General features: G+C 41.4%; 1 protein-coding gene and 1 long non-coding RNA gene across 3 annotated transcripts; one reads left to right on the forward strand and one right to left on the reverse strand.

The window, feature by feature from the left end:
- Positions 1–436: 436 nt before the first annotated feature.
- LOC141277483 (uncharacterized) lies at positions 437–4633 on the reverse strand. 2 transcript variants are annotated; one of them, XR_012328937.1, is made up of 4 exons: positions 4473–4633; positions 3401–3509; positions 2169–2263; positions 437–568 (listed from the first exon to the last, which is right to left on the reverse strand). It is a non-coding gene; the product is annotated as an uncharacterized lncRNA (long non-coding RNA). The 2 variants fall into 2 exon arrangements; XR_012328936.1 differs by having other exon boundaries at positions 3401–3531.
- A 6330-nt stretch (positions 4634–10963) lies between these two features.
- Positions 10964–16672, forward strand: TRIML1 (tripartite motif family like 1). The gene is made up of 6 exons (XM_004328636.3): positions 10964–11371; positions 11612–11707; positions 13240–13470; positions 14502–14524; positions 14696–14793; positions 16122–16672. The coding sequence occupies exons 1-6, from the start codon at positions 10964–10966 to the stop codon at positions 16670–16672; spliced, it is 1407 nt and encodes a 468-aa protein (XP_004328684.1).
- The last annotated feature ends 11193 nt before the right edge of the window (positions 16673–27865 follow it).

Here is a 27865-nt window from a genome sequence, read left to right on the forward strand (position 1 = left end):
AAGATTTCTTTAGATTTATAAGACCCTGCCTATCTTCTCCCAAGTAACTTTAGTTTACTGATGAGTTTGACTTGTTCCTATTTCCAGGTCTTTGTACATAATAATTGTGTCTTCTGGACCTCCCTGTGCTCCCCACGCCCTATTAGAGTTGAAGAAGGGGCCTTTGGGCACAATCCTTATATATTTCCTAGAAACGGTGTCCGAGTTTGTTTTCTTTATACATCCACTACAGCCACTGCACAATAGGTTCTAGATCATGACTGTCCGATTATTGATACTTTTCTGGTTTCTTCATGTGCCAGCTTCTTTGCGGGGATAACTTATTTTTCAGCCTTGTGGTACACTCTAGGTCCTCACATTTGAACACACTGGTGCTTGTATGCTGTGGTAAGACGTGGAGCTACAACCTACGCGCCTGGACTCACCGAAGACTTGTTGATCTCGTGGTCATCCTTATTCGGCAGACTGCCAGGTATGTGTACATGTTCATTTTTCTCTTCTAAGGAAGGTCCCTCTCATGAGACTCTCACACCTTGCATAGAAAATCCAGGATTTCTTGGACCTCATTCTGAAAAGGAAAGATCACTATTAACTCCTCTTGGAGGTTGCTATGCTAGATCTATAAAATAGAAGTTATAACACAAACTTAGGCATGAGTTATAAAGTGAAAATTAATTATTCCCATTCAAAATGGGGTCTCTGGGGCTCCCAAATCTCCATAGCTGACAGGTCAGGGATGGAAAAATGATTTCAATATGTATCACTTTGAAGACCCAAGGTATTTAAAGAGGAAAGAATGATTGAGAATGAATCCCTAAAATCTGGAAGACAATTTTGCCTTGAAAATTTTTGCCTTCTTAATGGTAAACACTGTGAGGCTTGTTTTCTCAAGAAAGAAAACAGATCTTGTTACTGAGCCTAAGCTCGTACTGCTCACTGCACGACAGGCCAATAATTGAGAGATGAGTTGTTGGGGCAAGGAATAACAACCTTATCTGGAAAGCCAGCAGACCGAGAAGATGGTGGGCTCATGCCCCAGAGAACCATCCTGCCTGAGTTAGAATTCAGGTTCCTTTTATACTAAAAGGGGAGTAACGTCAAACACTTCCTGGTTCCCATCAGCCTTCAGAGGGGATGTGTTAATTTCTTCCTCCCTGAAGTCATTCACAGGTGGGCCTGCTCAGGATGTTTCCTGTGAGCTAAACAAAGGTGTCTTAGCTTAATACTCATTATTACCTGGGAAGCAGGGTTCCCAGAGATGGGCCATTATGTATAATTTAAGCTTATAGGCAACATCCCTTTAGTGATTAACTTCTAATAGAATACAAAGGTTCTTCCTTATTACAATCTCATAAAAGGGCATCTGCTCTATCTCACGGAACCTCTTCAGTTTTTCTTGGTATATCTCACATATGCTAGTCTTTAAGTCCATCATGTGAAGACTTTGCTATCTCAGCCATCATCCCCAGCTGCAGGTTACACCTTCGATCTCTCTGTTACCAGGGCTTCCCTTCCAATTTCTTAAGAGGCAATCACAGCAAGACTTGTGTCCACGTCAACTGCAAGTGGTTTGTTCAAATAGTATGAACAGGGCTTCCCTGGTGGCGCAGTGGTTGGGAGTCCGCCTGCCGATACACAGGGGACATGGGTTCGTGCCCCGGTCCGGGAAGATCCCACATGCCGCAGAGCGGCTGGGCCCGTGAGCCATGGCTGCTGAGCCTGCGCGTCCGGAGCCTGTGCGCCACAACGGGAGAGGCCACAACAGTGAGAGGGCCGCGTACCGCAAAAAAAAAAAAAAAAAAAAAAAAAAAAAAAAAAGTACAAACAGAACAAGTAAGCTCTTCCATGAGATCTGGTACATCTGAGGCAGCCACTGTCCTTTTCAGGGAGGCAGAGAAGGATCCAGAAGAAAAAGAATTTCATTTTAACCTGGTCTTTTGCAAGATCAGAGATTTGTCTTCAGAATCAGCTTACAATCACATTCTTCATCTTCTCAGTCATGTAATGCTATCTTTTTTCCCCACTTTTTTTCACTTTTAAAAATTGAAATATAGTTGAGGTACAATATTATATAAGTTATAGGTGTACAATATAATGATTCACAATTTTTAAAGGTTATACTCCATTCATAGTTATTATAAAATATTGGCTTTAATTGCCATTCTTACCCCATTGAGAAGTTGTGTGGGACTCTAATTCCTCTACCTTAGACCTCGCTCAGAATGTTATTCTCCGTCCACATTTCTGCTGGAAACTCTTGTTTCTAAGAGGAGGGAGACAGATGGCTTTACTAAAGACAGGATGAAAACATGACCAAGGGGCCAGCCTGCACTGCGGCGGAACCTAGTCTTACAAAGTAGTTTTGTTCGTTGAATTCCTGGTCCTCAAATTTCACTGCATATTAGAGTTTTCTGCAGAGCTCTAACAATCGTGATGCCTAAATCAGTGGCCTGTAAGCTTTAGAGTACATCAGAGTCACCAGGAGATCTGGTTAAGGCACAGATTGATGGGCCCCACCCCAGAGGTTTTGATTCAGTAGGTCTGGGGCGGGGCTCAAAAGTTTACACTTCCAAAAAGTTCCAGGTGATGCTGAGACATACTCTTCCAATTAGGGCACTAAACCAATCTAATCAGAACCTCTGGAGGTAGGCCATAGGCTTCACGTATTATTTAACTTATGAGGTGAGCACATACAACTAAGTTTGAGAACTACAACTCTAAAAGACTGAAAGGGTTTGAAAAAGAGGCATTTTGGGGCCCCTAGAAGGTGGCTTATATGAAACCTCAATGTCCTAGCCTAACTTGTGACCATAAAACGTGCTTTGCATCCCCATTGCTCTGAGAGCAGAGTTCAACCTTTTGGGGGTGCTCTTCCCCAAGTATTCCTAAAAGTCTTTTTTGTTTGCTTGTTTGTTTAAACTTCCCTTAGTTTCAATCATAATCAGAACAATATTGCCTGGTCCCTCATGTCACAGCTCCTTAAAGGCATTTAGCATTTAGTTCTTATACTTGCAGAAATTTTCCCCAAGCACACTCATACAGTACCTAATTATTAGCATGAATTGCTACAATTCATGAATTCCCAGCTATGCCTAAGACCCCCGTTCTTCTCTAGGGTTCTCTCCAACTATAATTGGCACCTTAGCCCAACAGGTATTTTCTTAGACCTTTTGTACCTCAATGTCCAAGAAAGGGCAAGGGTGGGGAAGAAAGTGACAATCTTTTTTTTCTCAAGAGATTCCATGGGCTCTCTTAAGAAGCTGTGTCACAAACTTACCTAGAAGTGCCCTCTTAAGACCTTGACATCTTTGGCTGCAAACAATACAGAAACGCGGGAGGAGCGCCACCTGCAGTATCTGGCACCAATTACCAGTGGATAGTTGGAGGGGGAGACACTTACCCCATCGACCTTCAGGGCTTGATTTGACTGGATCCTTGCATAACCAGCAAACCTGTTTTTGGTCACAGTTGTAAACCCCTTGAGTTTGATGTTTGTGATTCATTCAGTCCTGTGGAAATGGCAGTATAGCTCTGTGGGTAATAGCATGGACACTGAAGTTAGGCCACCTCTGTGGATCTAGGGCAAGGTTCATAACTAGGGTTTGTTTTCTCACCTGTAAGTGAGGATAGAACTCATATCTATCTTCTAGGGCCGTTGAGAGGATTAAGTAAGTGCATATATAGAAGTGTTGAGAATGGTGCTTGGTACAGTGCCAGAGTTCTCTTTTTGTACTAGCTAGTCTCGTGCTCTTGTTTCTCTAAAGATACTGTTTTATGGTGAGAGAATCTTAGGAATAAATGTTAAGATTTCCTTGAGAAAAGCAAAAAGCAGACTTTCCCATTAAAGACGAGGAAGCAACATGTATACACATAAGCATCTGTTTCCTTACCTATAAAATATTTGTGTACTGTGGGATAATTATTTTTCTAATTTACTGGGTATGGTACACCTCCTGGAACGTGAAGATATTTAATAATTCCTGCAGAATTAAGTGATAGGCATCTCATAAAGGGTGTCATATGATAGAAGCAAAACACAAGTGATCCTTGCACTCGAGGTTTTTTTTAATCTAGTATTATCCTTTACTGATATTAAATACTGTTTACATGGGTAGTAGCTCAAAATTATTTGTAATAATCTCAAGTCCCATACTCCCTATTAAAAAGGGGAAAGTTAACACTATAACTCCTTTTTCTTAATAGTCCATCCTAAATTTAGACCATGTCTTTTTATTCTTATTTTTCACTATTTGTTTGAACTGCTTTAAAAAAGTTTCCTGGTCAGGCTACCCAACGCATACATTTTTTTCTTTTCCTCGGCTTCCCTTTTTATCTCTTTAGAAGATAAAGTACATAAAGCATCCAGCATGAAGCATGGAACAAATACATTTTCAACAATTAACTTTTCTTAATGCAAAGGGATGAGCAAATAAAGTGTTTATTCTCCAGAAAAACAAACAAAAACCCCTCACCTTAAATTCTCATATAAGATGTGTAAATTGTCAAAGCTCTGGAAGGCAACTCTCAACCACCGACCTGGGTTACAACTTTTAACTGAGTATGAATTTATAACACCAGGACACTCCCCTCTGAACTGCCCTCCAGGTGTTGACTGTGCTACCTAGAAAGGATAACAAAGGTTATTCTAAGCTGAATTGGGGCTTTTAATATTTCTTGGATGAAAAGAATGTTACAGTCTAGATTTTTTGTTATTGTAATATTTTGACCCACTGTCAGATCCTGTATTTTATTCTTCAAATATCCTCAGAGTTTTCTCACTTCTAAACAGTAGCTTATTCCTTTGTTAAAAATGTACTTAGGCCTTTAGTTTAAAGGTACAGATCAAATGAATTTTTCCCTGATTTTCCAGCCAGAATGAAACATTTCCTCTATGAAAATGCCAAAGCAGCCAATGAATTTAAATTCTACCACTCTTTTTTGGCAGTGGCACGTGGCTTGTGGGATCTTAGTATAATAGGGGTTCAATACCTGTTAGTTAAATAAATAAAAGTTGCATTGAAACCACAAACCATTAAAAAAAATCTATTATATCATGGCTGAAACCGTTACCAAGTCCAAGTTCATACTGCTTGCTGCACAACAGGCCAATAAATTGAGAGATGAGTTGTCGGGGCAAGGAATAACAACCTTAATCAGAAAGCGGGAAGACCAAGAAGATGGTGGACTCCTGTCCCAAGGAACCATCCTGCCTGAGTTAGAATTCAGGCTTCTTTTATACTAAAAGAGGAGGGAGTAAAGTCAAACATTTCCAGGTTCCTGTCAGCCTCCTGAGAGGATGTGTTAATTTCTTCCTCCCTGCAGTCATTCACAGGTGGGCCTGCTCAGGATGTTTCCTGTGAGCTAAACAAAGGTATTTTAGCTTAATGCTCTTTACCTGGGAGGCAGGGTTCCCTGAGATGTGCCATTACATCTAATTGAAGCTAACAGGGAACATCCATTTAGTGATTAACTTGTAATAGAATACAAAGGTTCTTCCCTATTACAAAACCAATCCTCTGAGATGATTTTATCCTTCAACCTGAAGGAAACTGCCTCATTAATTGGCTTACTCGAAGCCACACCCTACCCCATTCCCCAATATTTCTCTACTGGAAAAATGCTGAAAATACATTAAATGGTTAAAAAAAATAAAGTCTATTTTCATATACAAAGAAGTAAAAGCGATTCCTTCCAATGCTCCAATTTCACCATACCAAAGTCTACCAGTTTGGTGTGTATCTTTTCATACTTTTTCGTTCTTTCTTTTTCAGTTTTATTTATCTTGCATAACTGAGATTTTATGACTCTTGATTAGCAACTTCCCATCCTACCCGCCCCAGCTCCTAACAACCACCCTTCTTTCAGATTCTGTGCACTTGACTCTTTTGGATACTTCATATAATTAGAATATCCAGTATTTGTCCTTTTGTGACTGGCTTATTTCATTTAGTATAATGTCCTCAAGGCCCATGTTGTCATGCATGGCAGGATTTCCTTCTTTTTAAAAGCTGAATAATTCCATTGTGTGTATATACCACATTTTCTTTTTCTTTTCATCCATCAATGGACATCTAGGTTGTTTCCACATCTAAGCTTTTGTGAATAGTGCTGCAGTGAACACTGGAGTGCTAATACCTCTTCAAGATCTTGAGTTCAATTCTTTTAGACAAATACCCAGAAGTGGGTTTGCTGGATCATATGGTAGTTCTATTTTTAGTATTTTGAGGAATCTCCATACTATTTTCCTGCATAGTATGGAAAATTTTGTGTTCCCACTGACAGTGTACAAGGATTCCAATGTTTCCACATCATCACCAACATTTTTTTTTTTTTATAATGGTCTTCCTGACAACTGTGAAGTGATATCTCATTGTGTTTTTTTGTGTATTTCCCTGGTAATTAGTGATATTGAGCATCTTTTTATACACATACCTGTTAGTCTTTGGTGTGTCTTTTTTAGAGAAATGCCTATTCAAGTCTTTAGCCCATTTTTTTTTTTTTTTTTTTTGCCGTACGTGGGCCTCTCGCGTTGTGGAGCACAGGCTCCAGACGCGCAGGCCCAGTGGCCATGGCTCACAGGCCCAGCCGCTCCACGGTATGTGGGATCCTCCCAGACCAGGGCACGAACCCGCGTCCCCTGAATCGGCAGGCAGACTGTCAACCACTGCGCCACCAGGGAAGCCCCTTTAGCCCATATTTTAATTGGGTTATTAGCTTTGTGTTATTTTGTTGTTGTTTTTCTACTGTTGAGTTGTAAGATTTCCTTATATATTTTGGAAATTAACCTCTTATCTGATACATGGTTTGCAAATATTTTCTCCTATTCTGTTGGTTGCCTTTTTACTCTGTTAATTGTTCCCTTTGTAGTATAGAAGCTTCTTAGTTTAATGTAGTCCCACTTGTCTATTTTTGCTTTTGTTGTCTGTGCTTTTGGTGTCATATCCATGAAATTCCATATTTTTTCTATGCCTTTGTGTATACAGATACGCTATCAACCTCTATAGCATGGCCTCATTTTTGTAGGAAAAAATACATATATAACCTAATTTTTATTGTTTATACTTAAACTATTTGGGGGAGTAAAAATGTATTTCCCCGTTAATATCATTTAATGGATGTCATGTCATGTCAGTGTATATAAATAGATCTGTTATTTTTAAATGACTATATAGTAATACGAAGAGCTACTATTTTTAAGTATACTTTTTTGATGACCTCTTCATAATTTGATAAGGTATTTGACACACGTGTTCCAAAGTCTCTTTCCTAGATTGTAATTTTCAAACATTTATTTGGTTATTTTATTATTTTGCTGTATAGAAATATTTAATTTTTAGTTATTTTAGCTTCATTTTTTCCTTAGTGGTGCCTAAACTCCAAAGCATGCTTTAAAAAGCCTTCTCTAAGTCTTCCGTTTTAAATTTCTACTAAGTTACCAATTATCTCCTTTTACAATGTGCTTCATCCTTTGGATGCAATAATTGGCCATATGTTTAACAAATATGCTTCTCACTTGTTAAATAGATGTGGGGTAATCTAGAACAAAAACACATACAAAAATAAAATAATAAGGTGAAAAAAGCAATACAAAGGGAAGCAATATGAGTAGAAATTCATGACTAGAATGGGGAAAATACACACACACACACACACACACACACACACACACATCTGGAATACACATTGGTGTAAACTGTTAGGCAGAGATCCAACTTTTTTTTTTTTTCCCCAGATGGCTACCCCTACTTGTCCTAAACCGTTTGTTGGATAATCTATCTTTTCCACACTGATATGAAATGACAGACATATTTTTTAAAACCAGGCTTTCAAGCACGATATTTTTCAAATTATGTCCCTATCTAATACACTGCCTTCATCAATGAATAAGCCCTCACTATATAAATATATATATGTATATCAATGAATAAGCACTCACTATATATATTTATATATATATACATATTTTTTGCCTGCATCACATGACTTGTGGGATCTTCCCCAACCAGGGATTAACCTGGGCCACTGGAATGAAAGCACTGAGTCCTAACCATTGGACCGCCAGGGAACTCCCAGCCCTCACTGTATCCTTAAGGTTCCTCTTTTCTGCGTGTTCCAACCTTAATTGAATGTTGGTGACAGTTGTGACTGTGGACCTCTTGGGGTATCCTTACTGTCACCTCCGTAGGAGGAGACAGGCCAGAGAAAAAGCTATTTGAATTGCTGATCGCAGAAATCAAGTCTGGCAGTACAGTACCCGAGGGTTGGTGTAATGTATTCTGGGAAGGCTGGCCCACTCTATAAACGTCCTCATCTGTGAATTAAGCCTAATCAATGTGTTCAGAGAGAAGGTAAAGAAAAAGTCTGCATTCCCAATAGTGAGTGTAGCCAGTGAATTCAGATGCTTGTCACCTGATCACGCCATAATGATAGCTCTCTAATTTCGTTCTGAAAGCACTTGAGCCATATTCGTTTCATTGACATAACTGGAAATTTTCACCCACTCACAAGACAACAAGTGAGATGCAGTGTACTGTTGACAGAAGAGAATGACAGGAGGTAGGAGACCCAGCTTCCTAGCCCTGGCCTGACTCAGAGTAAGTATTCAGGGAACCAACTCAATTTATTTGTCTTAGTTTCTTCATCATCTTTAGCAGGTAGTTGGATTATATGATCTCTTGGTTTCCAGTTAGATAAAAGACTGTTTTTCTACAACAATATGGTTCCCCTCGTTGTTCATTTAAAACTTATTTACAGACAAATTGAGCCCTTGCTACGTGCAAAAGAATCCCTCTAGTCAGCAATGAATAAGATATGGTTATTGTGTTGAGTTTATGAAAGGAGTTTATTTGGAAGAGGGAAGTGGGATGGAACGGATCAGTGTGACTTGAACTTAGAACATGCCAGTCTCCCCATTCCAAATTGGAATACAGGCTCTGTGATGTACCATAACTCTATGGTAGGGCTTATTCTAATGATTCTGGTCAATGTTAAAGATTCCTGAGTTTGTGTGTGAATAACACACTGAATGTAGGTGGTAATTCATAAATCCTTTTTCCAGAGATGGCAGTTCATGTTAGTGTAGTTTTTTGGTTTTGTGTGTGTGTGTGTGTGTGTGAGTGTGTGTGTGTGTGTGTGTGTGTGTGTGTGTGTGTTTTGCAAGACCCTTACTTGAGACTAACTCCTAACAATATTTTGAAGCCCCTGGTTACTAGCATAGAAGCAATCTGAACAGTAGAGATTTCATGACCCCAAACTGATGCTACCACTCCTCCTATTTAAGCTAGTATAACTCTTTGCTCTAGTTCTTCCTTTTCCTAGCAAAAAATCTCATCCCACTCATTAACAAAGGATGTATGATTAAACCATTAATGACTTCAGAAAAATGAGTTTTGACTAGGAGGAAGGAAGGTGGAGGAAGAACTATTTCAGGCTAGAAAATTCCTTTTTGAACAAAAGTTCAAGGTAAGGAAACACTCAACATCCTGCTGGAGATGAGTGGGAAAGAAGAATCAGTTGGAACCATGAAAGTCAGAAAGGAATTAATGGAATAACACAGGTAATGGAGAACCATAGAAGGTTGCCAAGCTGGAGAGTGACAGGAGAAAAATAGAAATAAGGTATGAACTTAATGGGAGGACAGAACTGGTTAGACTCTGAGCTTTTAAGCTTTTAAGATTCCACTTCTTGGCATGCAGTGAGTGGAGGATGGGCCATGGCAAGAAGGGACTCATGAGCATAAGACAGCAAATTTATAGGATTTGGCACTAATCTCAGAGGTCATTGCACACAGTTTGTATACTATATATTTTTTCGTCAGTCTAAAAATAATGTCTACACATTTAATTTCTGTCCAGTAAGAAGTGATAAGAGGTTTAAGAAGGCCTAGTTTAAACATTTTCAAAGAATGAAAATAAGTGAGCAAAATTATATTTATCCTAAAATATGTCTTTCCATCCACTCCATAATGTAATGGCTCCTTGAGGCAACTTCCAACAACAATGATGTTTTTGATGTTTTCTATGGTAGCAGAGAGGTGAGTATCACGGTCTGCAGGGCAGAGCAATAAATATAACTCTAGTAATCCATTGTACATTGAAAGTCAGGGAATACTTCATTGGAATTATTCTCATTTTGGGGGATGAATAAAATTAAATCAAAGGACACAGTACCGGGCTTCCCTGGTGGCGCAGTGGTTGAGAGTCCGCCTGCTGAGGCAGGGGACACGGGTTCGTGCCCCGGTCCGGGAAGATCCCACATGCTGTGGAGCGGCTAGGCCCGTGAACCATGGCCGCTGAGCCTGCGCGTCCGGAGCCTCTGCTCCGCAACGGGAGAGACCACAGCAGTGAGAGGCCCGCGTACCGCAAAAAAAAAAAAAAGGACACAGTACCTGATAAAGGAGCACAAAGTTTGTAGGCTTTGGTCAAAGAAAGAAAATGGCCTAATGAGTGAAGAAATATATATTATAGTTTTCTTCCTTCAGTTTCTCAACTAGATTCCATTAGTGGAGTTTTCTAAAAGATTTGGAGGAGATTCCAATTCAGATATTATCAGAGATCATCATAATTTAAATCTCTGTACTGGCTTACACCAAATTACCCAAACCTCCAGCGTAAAGCCAATGTGTTTCAACGGTTTCATGGTGTTATTCATATACAGTAACCGACTCTTGAAATGACAACTGTTGGGAGCAAGTATCCTCAGTATCCAGGACGTGGCTTGCTTGTACGATGAGATTCCTCAAAAGTTTGGGGTTGATGATGAACCCAGTATGTAGAGGTTCCACATTAAGTCATAATTGGCTTTGTGTCAACTGGTGAAATCAGTCACAGAGGAGAATAAGAATTTCATGTAATAACACCATAGCAACTGATTACCCACTTGTTACTCAAAACAATAGACTCTCAGGGAGGATTTTCTAATCCCAGAATAAAAGCGTGACCTTGTTCTGATGTCCTTTGAGAAAATGTCTACAGCAAATTTGATGGAGAATCTCAGGGAGGAACTGACCTGTTTCATCTGCTTGGACTATTTCACCGGCCCAGTGACCACCGAGTGTTGGCACAGCTTTTGTCTGGTGTGTCTCCTGAGAAGCTGGGAGGAACATAACACTCCTTTATCTTGTCCTGAGTGCTGGAGGACCTTGGAGATCACACATTTCCTGCCCAATGAGCATCTGGGGAGGCTGGTTGGCATCAGCAAGCAGCTCAGATCCCAGGTGCTGCAGAGTGAGGGCAACCAAGGCAGCTATGAGAGAATGCTAGCTGCCGCTAAGGTGTTGTCTGATGATGAGCTGGGTGTAAAGGATTCCTCAACCCAAGGTCATGGAATAAACAGAATGAATCTCTCGAATGAGACTGAGGAGCATCATAAAGTAAGATTGGCTGCTTGATATAAATTTCAGAACACAAATCAGGTTCCATCGCTTAATTCCCATAATATTTTCTATGGGTGACATTCATGGGTGCTAATCTCCAGGCACCAGACCACAAATTTGGTGTGGGTCCTGCTTCACCCTTTGATCTAGAGTCTCAGTCATCTTGTACATGGTCCTCAAGACCCCTTCATGACCTGGTGCTCTGCTCATTTGCCACAGAGTTTGTTTCTATTGCAGGAGAAACTCCAGGAAATCCTAAATATTTTGCGTAAAAAGAAAAATGAAACTCAGGTTATATTAACCCATGAGAAGGAGAGAGTGATATTGTGTAAGGTCAGTATCTGGTTCACTTTTGCATCTTGTATGTGATTCTATGAGGAGGACTAAAGGGACATGTCGTGAAATACCAAGGGGAAAATGACAAAATTTTCCAGTCCCAGTCCTATAACATGGAGTATCCTTGCTTTGGGCTGCCCACCTCTGCTTGTCCATCTGGGAATCTCAAGACTCATCTCAAATTCTCCCATCCCCAGGCTGGCTTATTTCTCCTTTCTTGGTGTACCTATACCACATGGTGGCTACCTTTATTTCTGCTCTGATTATAATTATTAAATATACAAGTTAAAGACATATAACATAGAATGGAAGTTGACAGAAAAAGGAACATCTCAAATCCTTTTGGGGAAAAAGGGCAGATAAAAAAGAAATAAACAGAAAGGGAAATTAAAGTAAAATAGTAGTGTGGATTAGAACACCTGAACAAAAGCTTGAGGTTAGTCACAGATCAGAATTTGAGCTGTCTAGCAAAGCACAGAATTAAATGTTTTATTAAATATTAAAAAAATAAGCGTGTATCTGATTATTCCAATAATCTTTGAGTTCTTACATGGGAGTATTTGTGATGATCATTTCTAGTCCTAGTATGTGATCCATTGCCTACTTCATTGAATAAATATTTGTTGAATAAATGAATGCATGTTTTTTCCCCTATTTTTTTAAAGAACTAAGCAGTTACCGTATTTATTTATTTATTTATTTATTATTTATTTATTTATTTTAAAAAGTTTTATTTCTTTGGTTGCACTGGGTCTTAATTGAGGCACGTGTGCTCCTTAGTTGCAGCCAGTGGGCTCCTTAGTTGCAGCTCTCAGGCTCCTTAGTTGTGGCATGCAAACTCTTAGCTGCAGCATGCATGTGGGATCTAGTTCCCTGATGAGGGATCGAACCTGGGCCCCCTGCATTGGGAGCGCGAAGTCTTAACTGCTGCTCCACCAGGGAAGTCCCTCCCCTAATTTTTTTCCTTACTTTATTTTGCTTTACTTTTTTGTGTGTGTGTGTGTGGTACGCGGACCTCTCACTGTTGTGGCCTCTCCCATTGCGGAGCACAGGCTCCGGACGCGCAGGCTCAGCGGCCATGGCTCACGGGCCTAGCCACTCCGCATCACGTGGGATCTTCCCGGACCGGGGCACGAACCTGCGTCCCCGGCATCGGCAGGCGGACTCCCAACCACTGCGCCACCAGGGAAGCCCTATTTTGCTTTACTTTTTAAAAATAATGGTACTGATCACCATCTATTATATTTTTACTTGACTGTTTACTTTTCATTGTTCCCAGTAGAATGACAGCCTCCTAGGAGTAGAAATTTTGGTTTTCTTTGCTACTATAGCTACAGTACACACATCTTCTAAAATATCAAACTATCCACCCAGCTAGTTAATAGACTGTATGTGTTATGTGTCAGGTTTCAAGAATTGTCACAATGGAACTCTTGAACTTTGTAAGGATTAAAAATCTGCATAAGTGTTTCTGTTACTAACTTTATTATATTGTTCATGTGTGTGTGTGTACACACGCGTGATGGCAGGAAGAGACAAAGACCTGTAAACAGGTTGTTGTGTCAGAATATGCAAAAATGCACCAGTTCCTGAAGGAGGAGGAGCAGCTGCAGCTCCAGCTACTGGAAATGGAGGAAAGAGAGAACCTGAGGAGACTGAGGGACCATGAGATCAAGCTGACCCAGCGAATTCAAAGCCTGAGCAAAACAATTGGACAGATAGAGTCCATGTGTCAGAACTCGATCATAGAGTCATTTGAGGTAAGAACATTGGAGAAACTCATGGAAGAAAACACATGTAGTCCCCTATCATATTTCAAGTCATACCAAATAAACTTTTCCTTATTTACCTGAAAAATTAAGTTCTGGCCCCCCAAAAAGTTTTCCTAAAGAATGAGTGTTCTATATAGTATAAATAAAGTCTTGAAGAGGAGGAAAAACACAGAGGAATATACATCCGAACCAAGTTAAATGATGACTCCAATTTTTTTTTTGCGCCTGCCTTGCTGCAACCTCAGCTTTGCCAAATAAAAAATTTAAGTGTAATGAACATTTACTAGGTGTTGGGCACATTAAATTACATCCTCAAAAAGACCTGATAAAGTTAAATACTATTATGATATTTACAACAGGTGATTGTTATCTACAAAATGGGTTAATAGTAGCAATTGCTTAATAATTCAGACCTATGGCAGTTAGATAGTTTGCCTGTCAAATAGCTAGTAGGTGATAGAACCCAGGTATTCTGTGTATACTGAGCCCCAAATCCTCACCATCTTTGCTCTACTGCCTTCCTAGGCTACTACTGCATTCTCTGGGACCTTCTTAAACTAAGCTATGTTCCAGCTTCCAGTCTCCAGCTTCATGTCTCTTTCCTAGACTGGCTCCACAGAATGCTATTTAATTTGGTGCCTTCCCAACAACCCAGTCCAACTGTACACAGGTGTAGTTTCAGCTCTCACTGGGCTACTTTCCTTTCTTATCTCTACCTCCTGGAGGCATTGGATAATGAAGCCAATAGTTTGGCTCCTTTCTCAGCAATAGATTCTCTAAACAAAGTGACAATATGAGAAAAAGAGATCTCTAGTCATTGGGAGAACCATCTCGCGTTCAAAAGAGCTCACCCCTAGAAGTTTGGGTTTTTTCTACCATATGCTCTCCCACTCAAGGTGTTCTAGAGCCACGGGAAGGGGATTCTGCAAAATTTGCAAAGGACAGTATCCAAAACAGATTCAGTCTTTGCTAGTGATCAAAGTGCACAAAAACTAACCTTCTTTCTTTTATACCCTTAGAATGTAAGAGGAATACTGGAAAGGTAGGTTTCAATTCTGTGTTCAGTTATTGGGGTGTGGTGTTGATGCAATAGGTTATCAGAGTGTGGATGAGAGTGTCCATGCTGTTGGGGCAAAATGAGCTGGATTCTCAAGTTGGAGCAGGTCATGCGGTCTGCTCAGAGGAGACTGAGTGACTCTCTGCCCTCCTGTAGGAGTGAGCCACTCTTGCTTCAGTGTCCAGAGGCCATCACCACGGAACTGACTCTGTGCCACATCACTGGAGTGAGAGAGATGCTAAGAAAATTTAGCAGTAAGTCAGCCTGATGTTTTGAACCTCCAGGGGTCTTCAGAGTTAATGGGGGCCACAGACCATCCCTGCCGGAACAGACAGAAGCACCGGGACTTGATTGATGTTTGATCTGGTTTTGTTTTCTGTCTGAGTTCTGCTCTTACCTTTGTTTTCATTGTTGTTTTGTCCATCCCATTGCCTTGCACATGCACACGTACACATACCTCCTCAGGGGTTTCTGCATTTCTACCTTTGTTCTTGTCAGGATAAAAGCTGATTTAAACTCTTAAATCTCAGTGAGGGAACATTCAAAGAATGTTCTTTTAAAATGCTCTAAATATTTAGGCTGGCCAACATCTAGAGAGGTCAGCATTAGTTTTCACCTTTTATCTTGTTGACAATCTGACCTTCAGAAGAAGGCCTAATAGACTTTGGACTCAACAGATATATGAGAAGTGCCTATTATGTGCTATAGTAGGTACTGTGCTATCAGTCTCTGAGTGTACTTACAATGATGAATAAGACAGACTTGCCTTTGCTTCTGTAGAACTTACAGTGAGATTGAGGAGAATGATATTAAAGAAAGAATTAGTGATTGGGATTTGATCTACAAATAAAAGTATGAAATGGTATGATGAGGTGCCTAATCTTGTCTGGATAATCAATGAAAGTTCCTCCCAGGAGTCTGGGAGAGGAGCTCTCTCAGTGGTTCAAAATGTGTTTCATCAAATGGTCACTGGTGGTTGCACTAACTCATAAGAAGTTGCACTTAAGCATGACGTAATGAAAAATGCTGATTAGGAGCTGCTATTCAAACACTCAGTAACTTTGTCATCTTGGCCCCATTTCCTAACCTTTATGAGCCTCAGTTTTTTCTTTTATGAAAATGGAAAAAAGATAATAATACTTGCCATAATTAAATGGGATAATGTACAGAAAATGCCTGGCACCTAAGTAGAAGTTCAGTAAGTGATAACTATATTTCTCTCCCACCCCAACTGAAGAACCATAACCAACCTTGGCTAAAGCAAATACAAATGACAAAAGATATGACCTGTGTGGATAAATAGCTCCTAGTTCTAAAACTGTCTTATAAACAGAACTACCTCCATTCCATTATCAGAGATCCAATATCACTCTTGACATGACTCTCTTTGGTTTCCTTTGAGAGATTCACTCTCTTGTATTTTGTAAAACACTAAAAGGGGCTCTGAGACACTACCCACCACATTCACCTAAATTAAATTTAAAAAAATAGGACTAGATACTAAGACCTTAATTTCAATTCCACATACATAAGAGGGTTTTCTAGAATGCAAATGAGGATTCATTCTTTTTCCCTCTTGCAGCAGATATAACTCTAGATCCAGCCACGGCCAACGCCTATCTTGTCTTGTCTGAGGATGTGAAAAGTGTGAAACATGGAGGAACCCGACAGCAGTTGCCTGACAACCCCGAAATATTTGACCAATCTGCAACGGTGCTGGGGGCTCAGATCTTCACCTGCGGGAGACACTACTGGGAGGTGGAAGTGGGCAACAAGACTGAGTGGGAGGTGGGCATCTGCAAGGACTCAGTGAGCAGAAAGGGGAATCTCCCCAAGCCTCCAGGGGACCTCTTCTCACTTACAGGCTTAAAAATTGGAGATGATTATAGTCTTTGGGTCTCATCACCTTTGAAAGGCCAACATGTTAGAGAGCCAGTGCATAAGATTGGTGTTTTCTTAGACTATGAGTCCAGACACATAGCATTCTACAATGTGACAGATGAGTCCCTTATCTACAGTTTCCCTCCAGCCTCTTTCCAAGAGACTCTCAGGCCCATCATCTCCCCTTGTTTCCCAAATGAAGCGGCAAACACAGGCCCTCTTACCATCTGCTCACTGAATAACCATGTCTGAGGGAGGCTCCCTCAGCCTTCTCTGAGAATGAGGTCTAAGACCAACAGGTGACTATTAATTAGGATGATTAATGCATTGACAGTATTAACATCAGGTGATCTGAAAGGAAAGCCCACCCCCAACCCCCAAGAATTTCCATTAACTTGAGCCCCCAATGAACAGCCAAATTGGACAATCAACTTCTAATACCAATAGGAGAAAGCTGATCATATCCTGTGTCTTTAACCAAATTCATTATCTAGACTGCCCCCTGTATGTGCTGATCACTGAAATAGATAGAACTAGTTCCTATTGACCAGAATCCCATTTTCATAGGCCAGTTTTATAAATATATGTCATTTTTCTTCAAGTGTATTTATTTATTTGACTCTAAAAAACTTTATTATTTGCATGTGCCTTTGTCCTACGTGCAGAGCTCTGTGTGCCGGGGCAATCCCAGCTCCTCCAGGGGACTGGAGGTATGGGTTCTCCTTTTCACTCATGACTCAGCCTCCTCTGAAAAGTCGATTTTCTTCCCATCCCATGGGGCCTGGAGTATTTGTACTCAGGAAGACTTATGTGTTCAGACACTACAAAGATATGTGTGAATATCATTGTGGCATTCGTGTTACCATATTCACAAGAGGATGGAACCTTTTGTTGTTTGTTAATATGTTCAAAGATGACAGAGCAAAGTCCCTAGCCAATAAATGTTTCAAGGCTGTGGATGCCGAGTGACTTTTTGAGTTTTATATAAGGTTATTTTCTGAGCTTTTGCTATTTGCTATGAGCAGAAGGCTTTTCATCTCTGTAAGACCAGATCAAGCCTACTCTTTATCCCAACATGCCAGGGTTTAGGAAGGGGGTAGTGACTGAGCGAAGATGCTTCTTTCGGCTGGTCTTACTCAGGCTCCCCATTCTTAGTGCTCTGTCCTTACAGGGTTTTTTTTTTTTCTTTTTCTTTAATTTCTTCCTTCTTGCTCTCATTTGCAGGATGTCACCAGTCACAGAGGGCACCCCTTCCCCTCCTCTTCCTACTCAGATAAGTTACTGTCAGTATTTTCAGTCTCTGACAAAACTGATGGATTTAACCCATGCGTGACTGCAAAATTATTAAGAAAAAATTGATCACAGGTTTTAGTTTGTAAATTAGAGAAGAAGTGAGGAAAAGTTGATAACTGAACCTCTTAATCAGCAATAGAAAATCATAGAAGGAGGTCAGTAACTGGGTTTACTTTAGGGTCTCTGTTCACCCTTCTCATTAATCTAGATCTGCTTTGTCTTTCAACCTTATACATTTTAATCTTGTGCCCTCAAAGGTAGGGAGCAGACATGAACTAGATTTTAAATTCCAGATAATGCCCTCTTCTGTTCTTTGAGTTCCCTACTTGCATTTTCACCCTGACATCACATATACTCAGAGAATTGTGGAGGAGGTGAGCCAGTCACATCCTTTTCAGATAATTTGTGGCTGCTTCCCATTTTTCATTTTACTGAATTTTATTTCTTTTTTTTTTTTTTTTTTTTTTTTGCGGTACGCGGGCCTCTCACTGTTGTGGCCTCTCCCGTTGCGGAGCATGGGCTCCGGATGCGCAGGCTCAGCGGCCATGGCTCACAGGCCCAGCCGCTCTGCTGCATGTGGGATCTTCCCGGACCGGGGCACGAACCCATGTCCCCTGCATCGGCAGGCGGACTCTCAACCATTGCGCCACCAGGGAAGCCCTTATTTCTTGATTTATCATCTCAAAAAGCTAAGAAGTAAATTATAAATAGCAAACACCAAGCATATTTGAATATATTGTCATCAATTACAAAAAAAATTGAATTTTTTAAAATTTTGATAAATGAATATAAAAGTAATACATTTTAATGTAGTGTACATTACATTTAAGTGTAGTATAATCCTGGTGATAGCCCTTATATTTATTTATTTATTTATTCTCTTTGTCCCAGAGGGGTCGGTATTGCCGAGGAAACCAGCATATTTTTTCCCTCTGGGAAAGTCATCCTGAGTGGATCTTGGCTGCATGATTATCTACACTGGGACTGCCACTGATTGAGTGTGGGGGGAAGATTAAATCTATATTATTCTTACTCTTCTGGGTTTGCATAAATAACTATGTAAAAGGTGCAAGAAAATTTTCACCCAGGGTTCCTAGATACAAATTCCAAGCCAAGCAGACGTGGTGGTAAGGATGGGAGCAAGAGTGGCCAGAATGAAACATTAAAAGAAGTGCTCCCTTGCTTGGCAAATGCATCCCCTTGCACTGTTCAAGGGTGTGGGTCTCACTGCCTCAGACAGAACATTTGACAAAGACATTCCCTTCAACATGAATGGTGTCCCACAAGGAACCTGCTAACCATCACTCAAGCCATCCCTTTTACCCCCCCCATTAACTCCCCCTCTCCTTCCCAAATCTCTCTCTTCCACCCTTTCCTGAATGGACAATTTCCCCAGGAGATGGCAAGTCACTGGTAGCCTCTTGTAGTGAACATTACCAAATGGAATCCAGAATCATTGCCATTTCCTTCCCAACCTCTCCACAGCTGGCTGGAGGAGAGGGGACAGTCTGGTCTTGAGGTTGGAGGACATCACATAGGATTCCATGCAGGACTGCAGTTTGATTACCTTTAAAAATTTTTTCTTTGTTTCCCTTAGAGTACCTTAAAAATAAAATATTATACATATCTTGCCCTGAAATCTGATTTACCAATAAAACTCCATTCTTCAAATCAGGTCTTTATCGACCCTCCTGCTCTAGTTATCCCTCCCCCTCCCATGACATAATTTTGACCTGTTATTCTTTGAGCTTATTGGTACCTTATCTTACTTTGGATTACTTTACAAGGCCCTCCTGCACTAATTTAACTCAATGATGTGCCCAATCAGCCTCTCCCTAGTCTTAGATTTCTCCCTGTGCTTATACCTTGGAGGAGTGGGAACAAAATATAATAGGTCACAGTAGGAAAAAAGAAAAATGTGGAAATGTACAAAAAATAAAATAAAAGTTGGTTGTAATCTCACTACACATATAACCAATGTTATGTTTTGGTGTGTATCTTTCTAATTTTTTTTCTATGTATATTTTAAGCAAAATGAAAATTAATTACCTTAAATTATATATATTGTGAACTTCCTTCTCATCATTAGATATTTCTTGAAAATACAGCTTTTTTATCTTTAAATACATACGTATCTTCTAAGAATTAGTACATTTTGTTAAATTACATTTATTATATAAAAAAATATATTCAGGGCTTCCCTGGTGGCACAGTGGTTGAGAGTCCGCCTGCCGATGCAGGGGACGCGGGTTCGTGCCCCGGTCTGGGGAGATCCCACATGCCGCAGAGCGGCTGGGCCCGTGAGCCATGGCTGCTGAGCCTGCGCGTCCAGACCCTGTGCTCCGCAACGGGAGAGGCCACAACAGTGAGAGGCCCGCATATCGCAAAAATAAATAAATAAATATACATTCAATAAATATTATTTAATGATATCTAATAGTCTAATTAAAGAATTCCCAATTAGTCTTGTAATGTTCTTTACAGCTGTTTTTCCATCTTCCAGCATCCAGAAATAATATAGGATCGTGTATTAAAAGTAATTGTTTTGGAAAATATAATTCCTAATGGGAGTAATATTTTATCATATGAATGTCCCTAATTTACTTAATAATTCCCCTACTGTGGGACATTTTAAATTGCTTTCCATTTGTAGTTATTATAAACGACACTGTGATGAATGTACATGTACATAAACCTCTGGGTACATTTCTAATTATTCCTCAAGTATCTCTCTGCAGGTTGGAAAGCTGCCTGTGGATCCTGCGGGCACATGTCTGAAGGTCATACATCCCGCTACAAAAGTTTAATGTGTACTACAGGGAGTCCAGGATGTCTTACTCACTGGCATTTCCACACTGAAGTTGAAGACACACAGCTTTAAGACAAGTGAACATGTTTTCCTCTGCCCTATGGTCTTGCCAGAGGCTCTGTATGTATGCCAAAAAAACCCAGTCCTGGGGCGAATTGGGGAACAGTGCTTGGGCTTTGAAATCAGGCAGCCCTTGGCTGGAGGACTGAACTTCACCACAAAGTAATGTTTCAACTTCTGCAAGTTGTTGTAAGTCTCATAGCCTTACTTTTCCTCTTCTCAAAAATTTGGGAAATACCACTCATTGTGACAATTAGGTGAGAACACCGAGAAACAAATAATCCATGGTGCATGATGAATTTTTGTCAGCCTCACCCCTGTCCCTTTAGAGACTCCATTTTGCAATTTGTCAGAAAGGGGACAGAAAAGCCATGGCATGCTTGTGTGGAATATGGAAAACACTGGCACCAAAATCTCTGAAATACTTCCAAGGTAGGTGTTACTATTTAAGGGGGAAAAGTATTAACACAAAATTCAGTTGGAGAAAAAAAAAACAAAACCTATGGATCATTTTGTTATCATTCATGGAAGTCCTTTTGCTCTTCACACTTGTGAGCATCTCATTACCCAATTAAAAATTACTATAATAAATAGGAGATAAATAAAAATAAAAACTATTATAAAGTGGTAATCTCACTCTCATTCCTCCAAACCTGACAATCTCACACCTCTGCTCTGGGCTCCTAGGACACGGTATGAATATTCCTATCATTAGCTCTGCTAGCACTTGAAGTACTGAACCTAGAGGAATGAGCTATGTAGCCTTATTCAACCACGGCGCCTCGTTCAGTGGTACTCAAGGGCTTAGAGGTCCCCTAAAATCTTGATCCTATTAGCCTCTGGCTGGGACTTAGGGTGGTTACCACCAGCTGTGAACCTGATGACATATTTAAGATCATTTAAAAATCAAATTGTAGCAACCTCGGTTTAGGCATCCAAAATGGAGCCAGGTGGCCATGTGGATGTGGTTCACACACTTTCCTGCATCGCTGAGAACTTGAATTTTCTCAACTGTATCCAAGAACACCACCAGCCATTTTTAAAACAAAATCTGCTAGCAGCTGCCAGCTGCAACCTTGTAGTTTCAAAGTTCCCCGCTCCCAACTAATCATTTGGAACCTCAACCAATCCTGCTAAACAAGCACCCTTACTTCTTGCCAGCTCCAATCTTAATTCTATTTTTTTTTTAAATAAATTTATTTATTTATTTTTGGCTGCGTTGGGTCTTCGTTGTTGCGCACGGGCTTTTCTCTAGTTGTGGTGAGCGGGGGCTGCTCTTCGTTGCGGTGAGCGGGCTTCTCATTGCGGTGGCTTCTCTTGTTGCGGAGCACGGGCTCTAGGCGCGTGGGCTTCAGTAGTTGTGGCTCACGGGCTCTAGAGCGCAGGCTCAGTAGTTGTGGCTCATGGGCTTAGTTGCTCCGCAGCATGTGGGATCTTCCTGGACCAGGGTTCGAACCCACGTCCCCTGCATTGGCAGGCGGATTCTCAACCACTGTGCCACCAGGGAAGTCCCCAATCTTAATTCTTGACAAACAATATGTAACCTTGCAGTTTTTTGCCTTTATAAGCTCCCCTCATTTTGTAGTCAGGTGGAACACAATTCAAGTGCTTCTTGAACATACCCCAAATAAACCTCTTTATTTTAATTGGTCTCCACTTCTGAAATTTTCGTTAACCTCTTCCTCCTTCTACTGCCTTATAAAAACATGTTAGATGTGTGCCCCGGCGTGAGAAAGGTAGGAAAGCACTGCCCCCTCCCCCTACCATAGGAGATCATACATATAAGGAGACGTATTACTTATCTGGATGTCCTGTGATAGCTTTCTTACTGACAGACAGCAGGAAGGAACCAGGTTTTGTGAGGCCTGAAGCTTATACAAATGAGGAGAGTCCTTGTCAAGAAAAAGAATAAAAAATTACAAAGTAAAACATTAGGTCCAGGATCTTAGAGGGTCTCAAACGAATAAGGATCTTGAAACTTAAGTTTGACTAGTTTCATAGCATATCTGCCTCTGGGTTAGCCAGATGCAAGATGAAGTGCAAAGGCAGTAAAGCCAGATCTCCTGGGTTCAAATCCTGGCTCTACTACTTACTAACTGCACTGCTCATGGCAAGATAATCAATATTCTGGTGCCTTATTACCTACTTAGAGCACTACCTACTTTAAGGTATAACTACTCAATCCATGTGAATTACCAACAGTTCCTTACTAAGCTTTGGCATCTGTGTTAGCCGGACTCTTTGCATGTTTGAATACTGCGATCTGTGGTTCTGTTTCTCACAGTTCTGACCATGAACTTATATCTGAGTTCAGAATATGCCTTCTCCTACTCTCATTCCTGCCTTCACGGTCCTGGTTTCCGTCCTTGATGGAACCCCTACATCTAGTTTTGTGATGGCCTCAAAGCATTAATGTTCATCCTTTTGAGTTCCTAATTCTAATCCTCATTCTTTGTCTGTTAGGAAGATTTTTTTTAAGTCTTGAGTATTTTAAATATTGCCTTTTATTAGCCTCCTTGATCCTTTTTCTTCCAGTTCATGATTCAAATAGTAAACTCTTATAAATTATAAGTAGCAACATTCAAAACTGATATTTTTTTTCTGGGCTGTGTTTTTAACAGTGATGGTGGATCCACAACTTCTTGGTTCAAAAGGGAATTTTTCCTCCACCAATTTAATCAGATTTCATTTTGGTGGGAGACAGCCTCGCTTCACACAGCATCTGAGTCTCCTGCCCTCCATCCAGATGGGAAACAAATGTCCAGGGTGTCGGGCCAAGGCACATTATCCACTAGGTGAGGAGTATGAATGTGTGTGGGGTGTGTGTGTGTATGCGGTGTGTTGTGGTAGTGTGTGTGATATGTGATACATGGTATGTGTTTTGTGTGATGTGTATGTGGCATGTGTGGTGGAATGTGTGTGTGTGTGTATGTGCGTGATGTGTGGTGAGGAGGGTGTGGCGTAGGAAGAGCCCTGGAAGGAGCTTAGTTTGTCTTCACAGTCTCTCCTTGACCCTTCACATCGTGCCCTCCCTTTCAAGTAACTCTACCTTCTCTCAATTCTCCTTGTCTTCCAATTATCTAGTTTCTCAGAAATGAAAAGTGGGCTCTGTAAACCTGTTTTGAGAAGAGAATCTCACCGGGGGGTCTATTGGACTCTGTTTCTGCCAGGGAGGGAAATGGCCCTGAGGTAAAGGATGAGAGAGAAGAGCTTGGAAAACACATAAAGCAGGACCAGACTGATGTGCAGTGATACTGTCCCAACACACATCATTTTCCTACAGAAGAATCCAGGAGACCCTCTCAAGGCTAATCTGGAAGGAGTCATGCCACTTTTATATACATTGTAGCTATTTTACAACTAGTCTTTTTTTTTAAAATTTAATTTAATTTATGTATTTATTTTTGGCTGTGTTGGGTCTTCGTTTCTGTGTGAGGGCTTTCTCTAGTTGCGGCGAGCGGGGGCCACTCTTCATTGCGGTGCGCAGGCCTCTCACTGTCGCGGCCTCTCTCGTTGCGGAGCACAGGCTCCAGACATGCAGGATCGGTAGTTGTGGCTCATAGGCCCAGTTGCTCCGCGGCATGTGGGATCTTCCCAGACCAGGGCTCGAACCCGTGTCCCCTGCATTGGCAGGCAGATTCTCAACCACTGCGCCACCAGGAAAGCCCACAACTAGTCTTTTTGTATTAATGAGCATCTTTCAAAATCAGTTTTAAGCAATATACATATTGAAAACCATGCTATACAATATTCTAGATTTTGTATTTAAAGTCTAAATCTTTTGTTGTTTGAGCTCTGCACACCATCTTAGGAAATAATGTCAGATTGCTCCTTTCTTTCTTCCCTTGTCATACATCTAAAGGACTGTTACACTCAGTGAACATTTTATTAGACATTTAAAAAAGTATTTATTAGAAGTATTGTCTAGAAGTGTTAGAAGTATTGTCTCTTTGGTGGTGCTGGAAATGTTCTGTGCTTATCTGATTACACCTCATATTCAGTTTGTGAAAATACATCGAGCTGGAAATTTATATATTCAATTTCTGTGTGTAAATTGTACTTCAATAAAAACTTTCGAAAAAGTGGCTGCCTCTTATTGCAGGCTGGGTTCCCACAAGCACGAGAAGATGCTGAGTGGAGTTTGGCAGGTAGGTCCTCTCTGTTGTAGGGAATGCCCTGGAGACAACAGGTAGGTCCTCTGTGTTTTAGGGAATGCCCTGGGACAACAGGTAGGTCATCTGTGTTTTAGGGAACGCCCTGGAGACAACAGGTAGGTCCTCTGTGTTTTAGGGAATGCCCTGGGACAACAGGTAGGTCCTCTGTGTTTTAGGGAACGCCCTGGAGACAATAGGTAGGTCCTCTGTGCTGTTGGGAATGCCCTGGGACAACAGGTAGGTCCTCTGTGTTGTAGGCAATGTCCTGGAGACAACAGGTAGGTCCTCTGTGTTGTAGGGAATGCCCTGGGACAACAGGTAGGTCCTCTGTGTTGTAGGGAATGCCCTGGGACAACAGGTAGGTCCTCTGTGTTTTAGGGAATGCCCTGGGACAACAGGTAGGTCCTCTGTGTTTTAGGGAATGCCCTGGGACAAATGCCTGCCTCCCTCCCTTCCTGTCTTCCTTCTTGCCTGCCTTCCTTCACTCCCTCCTTTCTTTCTCTCTCTCTTCTTTCTTTTTATATTTCCCTCTTTTTTTTTGTAGTAAAACCATGCTTTATATTTTCTAAGTGGTTAAATTAAAAGTTTCCATGCATTATCTTATAAAAAGATCCCTTGTAAAAACGATCCTTTTTTTCTTTCCCTATTTATTTTATTGTGGTAAGAACACACGAGATCTACTGTCTTAACAGATATTTAGTGTTCAGTACGACATTGTTAACCAAAGGCTGGAGTGGCTTCCTTCTCAGACTTGTGTTTCTTGGGGCGTACGGTACGGACTCTTAAATCACCGTCCGCGGGAATTAAAAGCGAATAAAAAGTCCTTCTAGCTTTTGGAAAATAAATTAAAAGGGCCTGCATTCTTTTTTTTTTTTTCTTTTGGCCTCACTCCAGGGCTTGCGGGATCTTGGTTCCCCAACTAGGGACTGAACTCCGGCCCTCCGCAGTGACACCGCAGAGTCCTAACCACTGGACCGCCAGGGAATTCCCTGCACTGTTTTTCTTATGACACTTAATAAGCCCCTCTGAATATGTTCACACATGGGCTACCTGCTCTTTCGAATTCCGGTTCTGAAAGAGGCCGGAAGTCGTCCTCTCAGAATCGCGGGGCTGCTGGGTTGGCGGGGCGGAGCAAAGGCGGCGGGAATTGCGCGGGCTGCGCAAAGACGGCTCCGCGCGGGGTCGCGGGAGGCGCAGCAGCCGGTCGCTCTGAGGGGCCTCTGGGGCTCTCGGCGGCAACAATGGCGGGCGTCTCGCGCAGGCCCGCGAGCGGCCTCACAGATGGCACGACTTTCAGCACCGGGAGCGCGTCGCCAGGCACCACCAGATGAGGTAGGAATTGAGGCGAGGAGCCCGCGACGGCTGCGGGGCCTCAGGGTACTGCTCCCCCAACCGCCCCCGCGTCCCCCGCCGAGCCCCCTTCTCCCGGGGCGGCCCGGGCGGGTCTCCATCCCTGGAGGCCTGGCGCCTCTGTAAGCTCCTTCCCGGATGCCCCCGAGCTTCGAGGGTCCAGCGCCGTCTGGGCTTCGGAGTGGCGGCGACGCTGGTCTCGCTGTCCGACCTCTGGAATCCCAGTTTCTGACTGAGCCTCGGGTTCCTCACCTGGCAGGAAAATTAATCTACCTTTTCGGTTTCGGTGAAGAGTTAGTGAGCCAATAATTCGCGTAAAGGATGTGGCATAAGATCTAGCACCGAAGTCTGCCCAATACGTAGTAGCCCAATATGTTGGGCTATTTTGGGGATGTGGACCCCTAAGTCCAGACTCTGCCTCCCTGAAATGAATTTTATGGCGCCCCTCCCCACGTGAGGGATATTTCTACATTCGTTTATTTGTTCAAGGAATATTTATTGCGCTTTTACCCATCATGCATTGGGGTAGGCACTGAGGATGTAGCGAAAGCAGCCCTGGTCGTTGTATCCATGTTATACCTTCAATTAAAAAAAAAAAAAGTTTATTGACCAACAAACAAAAAATAAATTTATTTTCTATCAAAGAGTAACGACAGATACAGATGCATATATATCCTCTCTATGCCATGTTCCAAGCTAAGAATACCATTAAGAGTTCTGTTTAAGGCCTGATTAACAGCCTCCTTTGGTATTGTGTGGCTTTGTAGAACAGTACGCGCATTATACATAGAAAGCAAAGGATGATAGAACACGAAGCCGATGAAATTTTTGTACTTTTGCATTGTTGGAACAATGGTGAACTCAGGTTATTCCATCCTACTCTTTGCGACAGGATTTATGCCTATACGTCAGTAGTGAGAAGAGTGCCGTGACTCAGGTGCTGCACATTATTAGTTAATGCGGTTTAAAATGCTGTATAGCACATGCTTCGTAAGTTAATTTAGAGCAAAGATAGATGCAGTGGACTTTGGTTATGAATGTCACCTTTTATGGCCTAAATTTGGCTGCCCATCAGCCGCATCTTCTGCACACACACGCGTATGTACAGCTAATATACATATAGCTGAAAAGAGCAAGCTTCCCCCTCTGATAAAGAATCGCAACAAGCAGGGGATTGCCTTTGACGCCATCATTGATATTTAAATTGTTTTCTGCTGTGATCAGCAGGACAATTCCTTTGAGAAAGGAAACGTGTTGAAATATAATGATAAAAGTAATAATAATGATGAAAGCAAAGGCTTATAGCACTTATTCTTTGCACGGGACTATTCTAAGTACTTAAATACATTTACTCATTTTATTCTCACAACAATCCAGAGATATAGTTACCATTATTATGTCCAGTTTCCAGGTGGGAAAATGAAGCACAGAGAGGTTGATTAACTTTGACCATGTTCACAGAGCCAACAAGGAGTAGAAGTAGAATTTGAACCCCAGTGGTCTGGCTCGAAATCTGTAATTTTTTACTGTTATAGTTGCAGAATAAAATATATCCTTCACATACTAAATGTACAACAGCGTTCTTATTAACTCTTCAGGAGATGAGCAAATAATTTGATATTTTTTTCTTACTAGCTCCGATAGGGAAGAGGCTAAGAATAAGTCTTTAAAAAGAGCAAGCTGTGGAAGACACATGATCTACTCAGTAATCTCTGCTAGAAATCAGATTCCATTTTATGCACCTCTTCTCAGTTCTACCACCTTTATCTTTCGTTATAG

The sequence above is a fragment of the Tursiops truncatus genome, chromosome 21 (assembly GCF_011762595.2).
Source record: "Tursiops truncatus isolate mTurTru1 chromosome 21, mTurTru1.mat.Y, whole genome shotgun sequence".
Taxonomy (NCBI): domain Eukaryota; kingdom Metazoa; phylum Chordata; class Mammalia; order Artiodactyla; family Delphinidae; genus Tursiops; species Tursiops truncatus.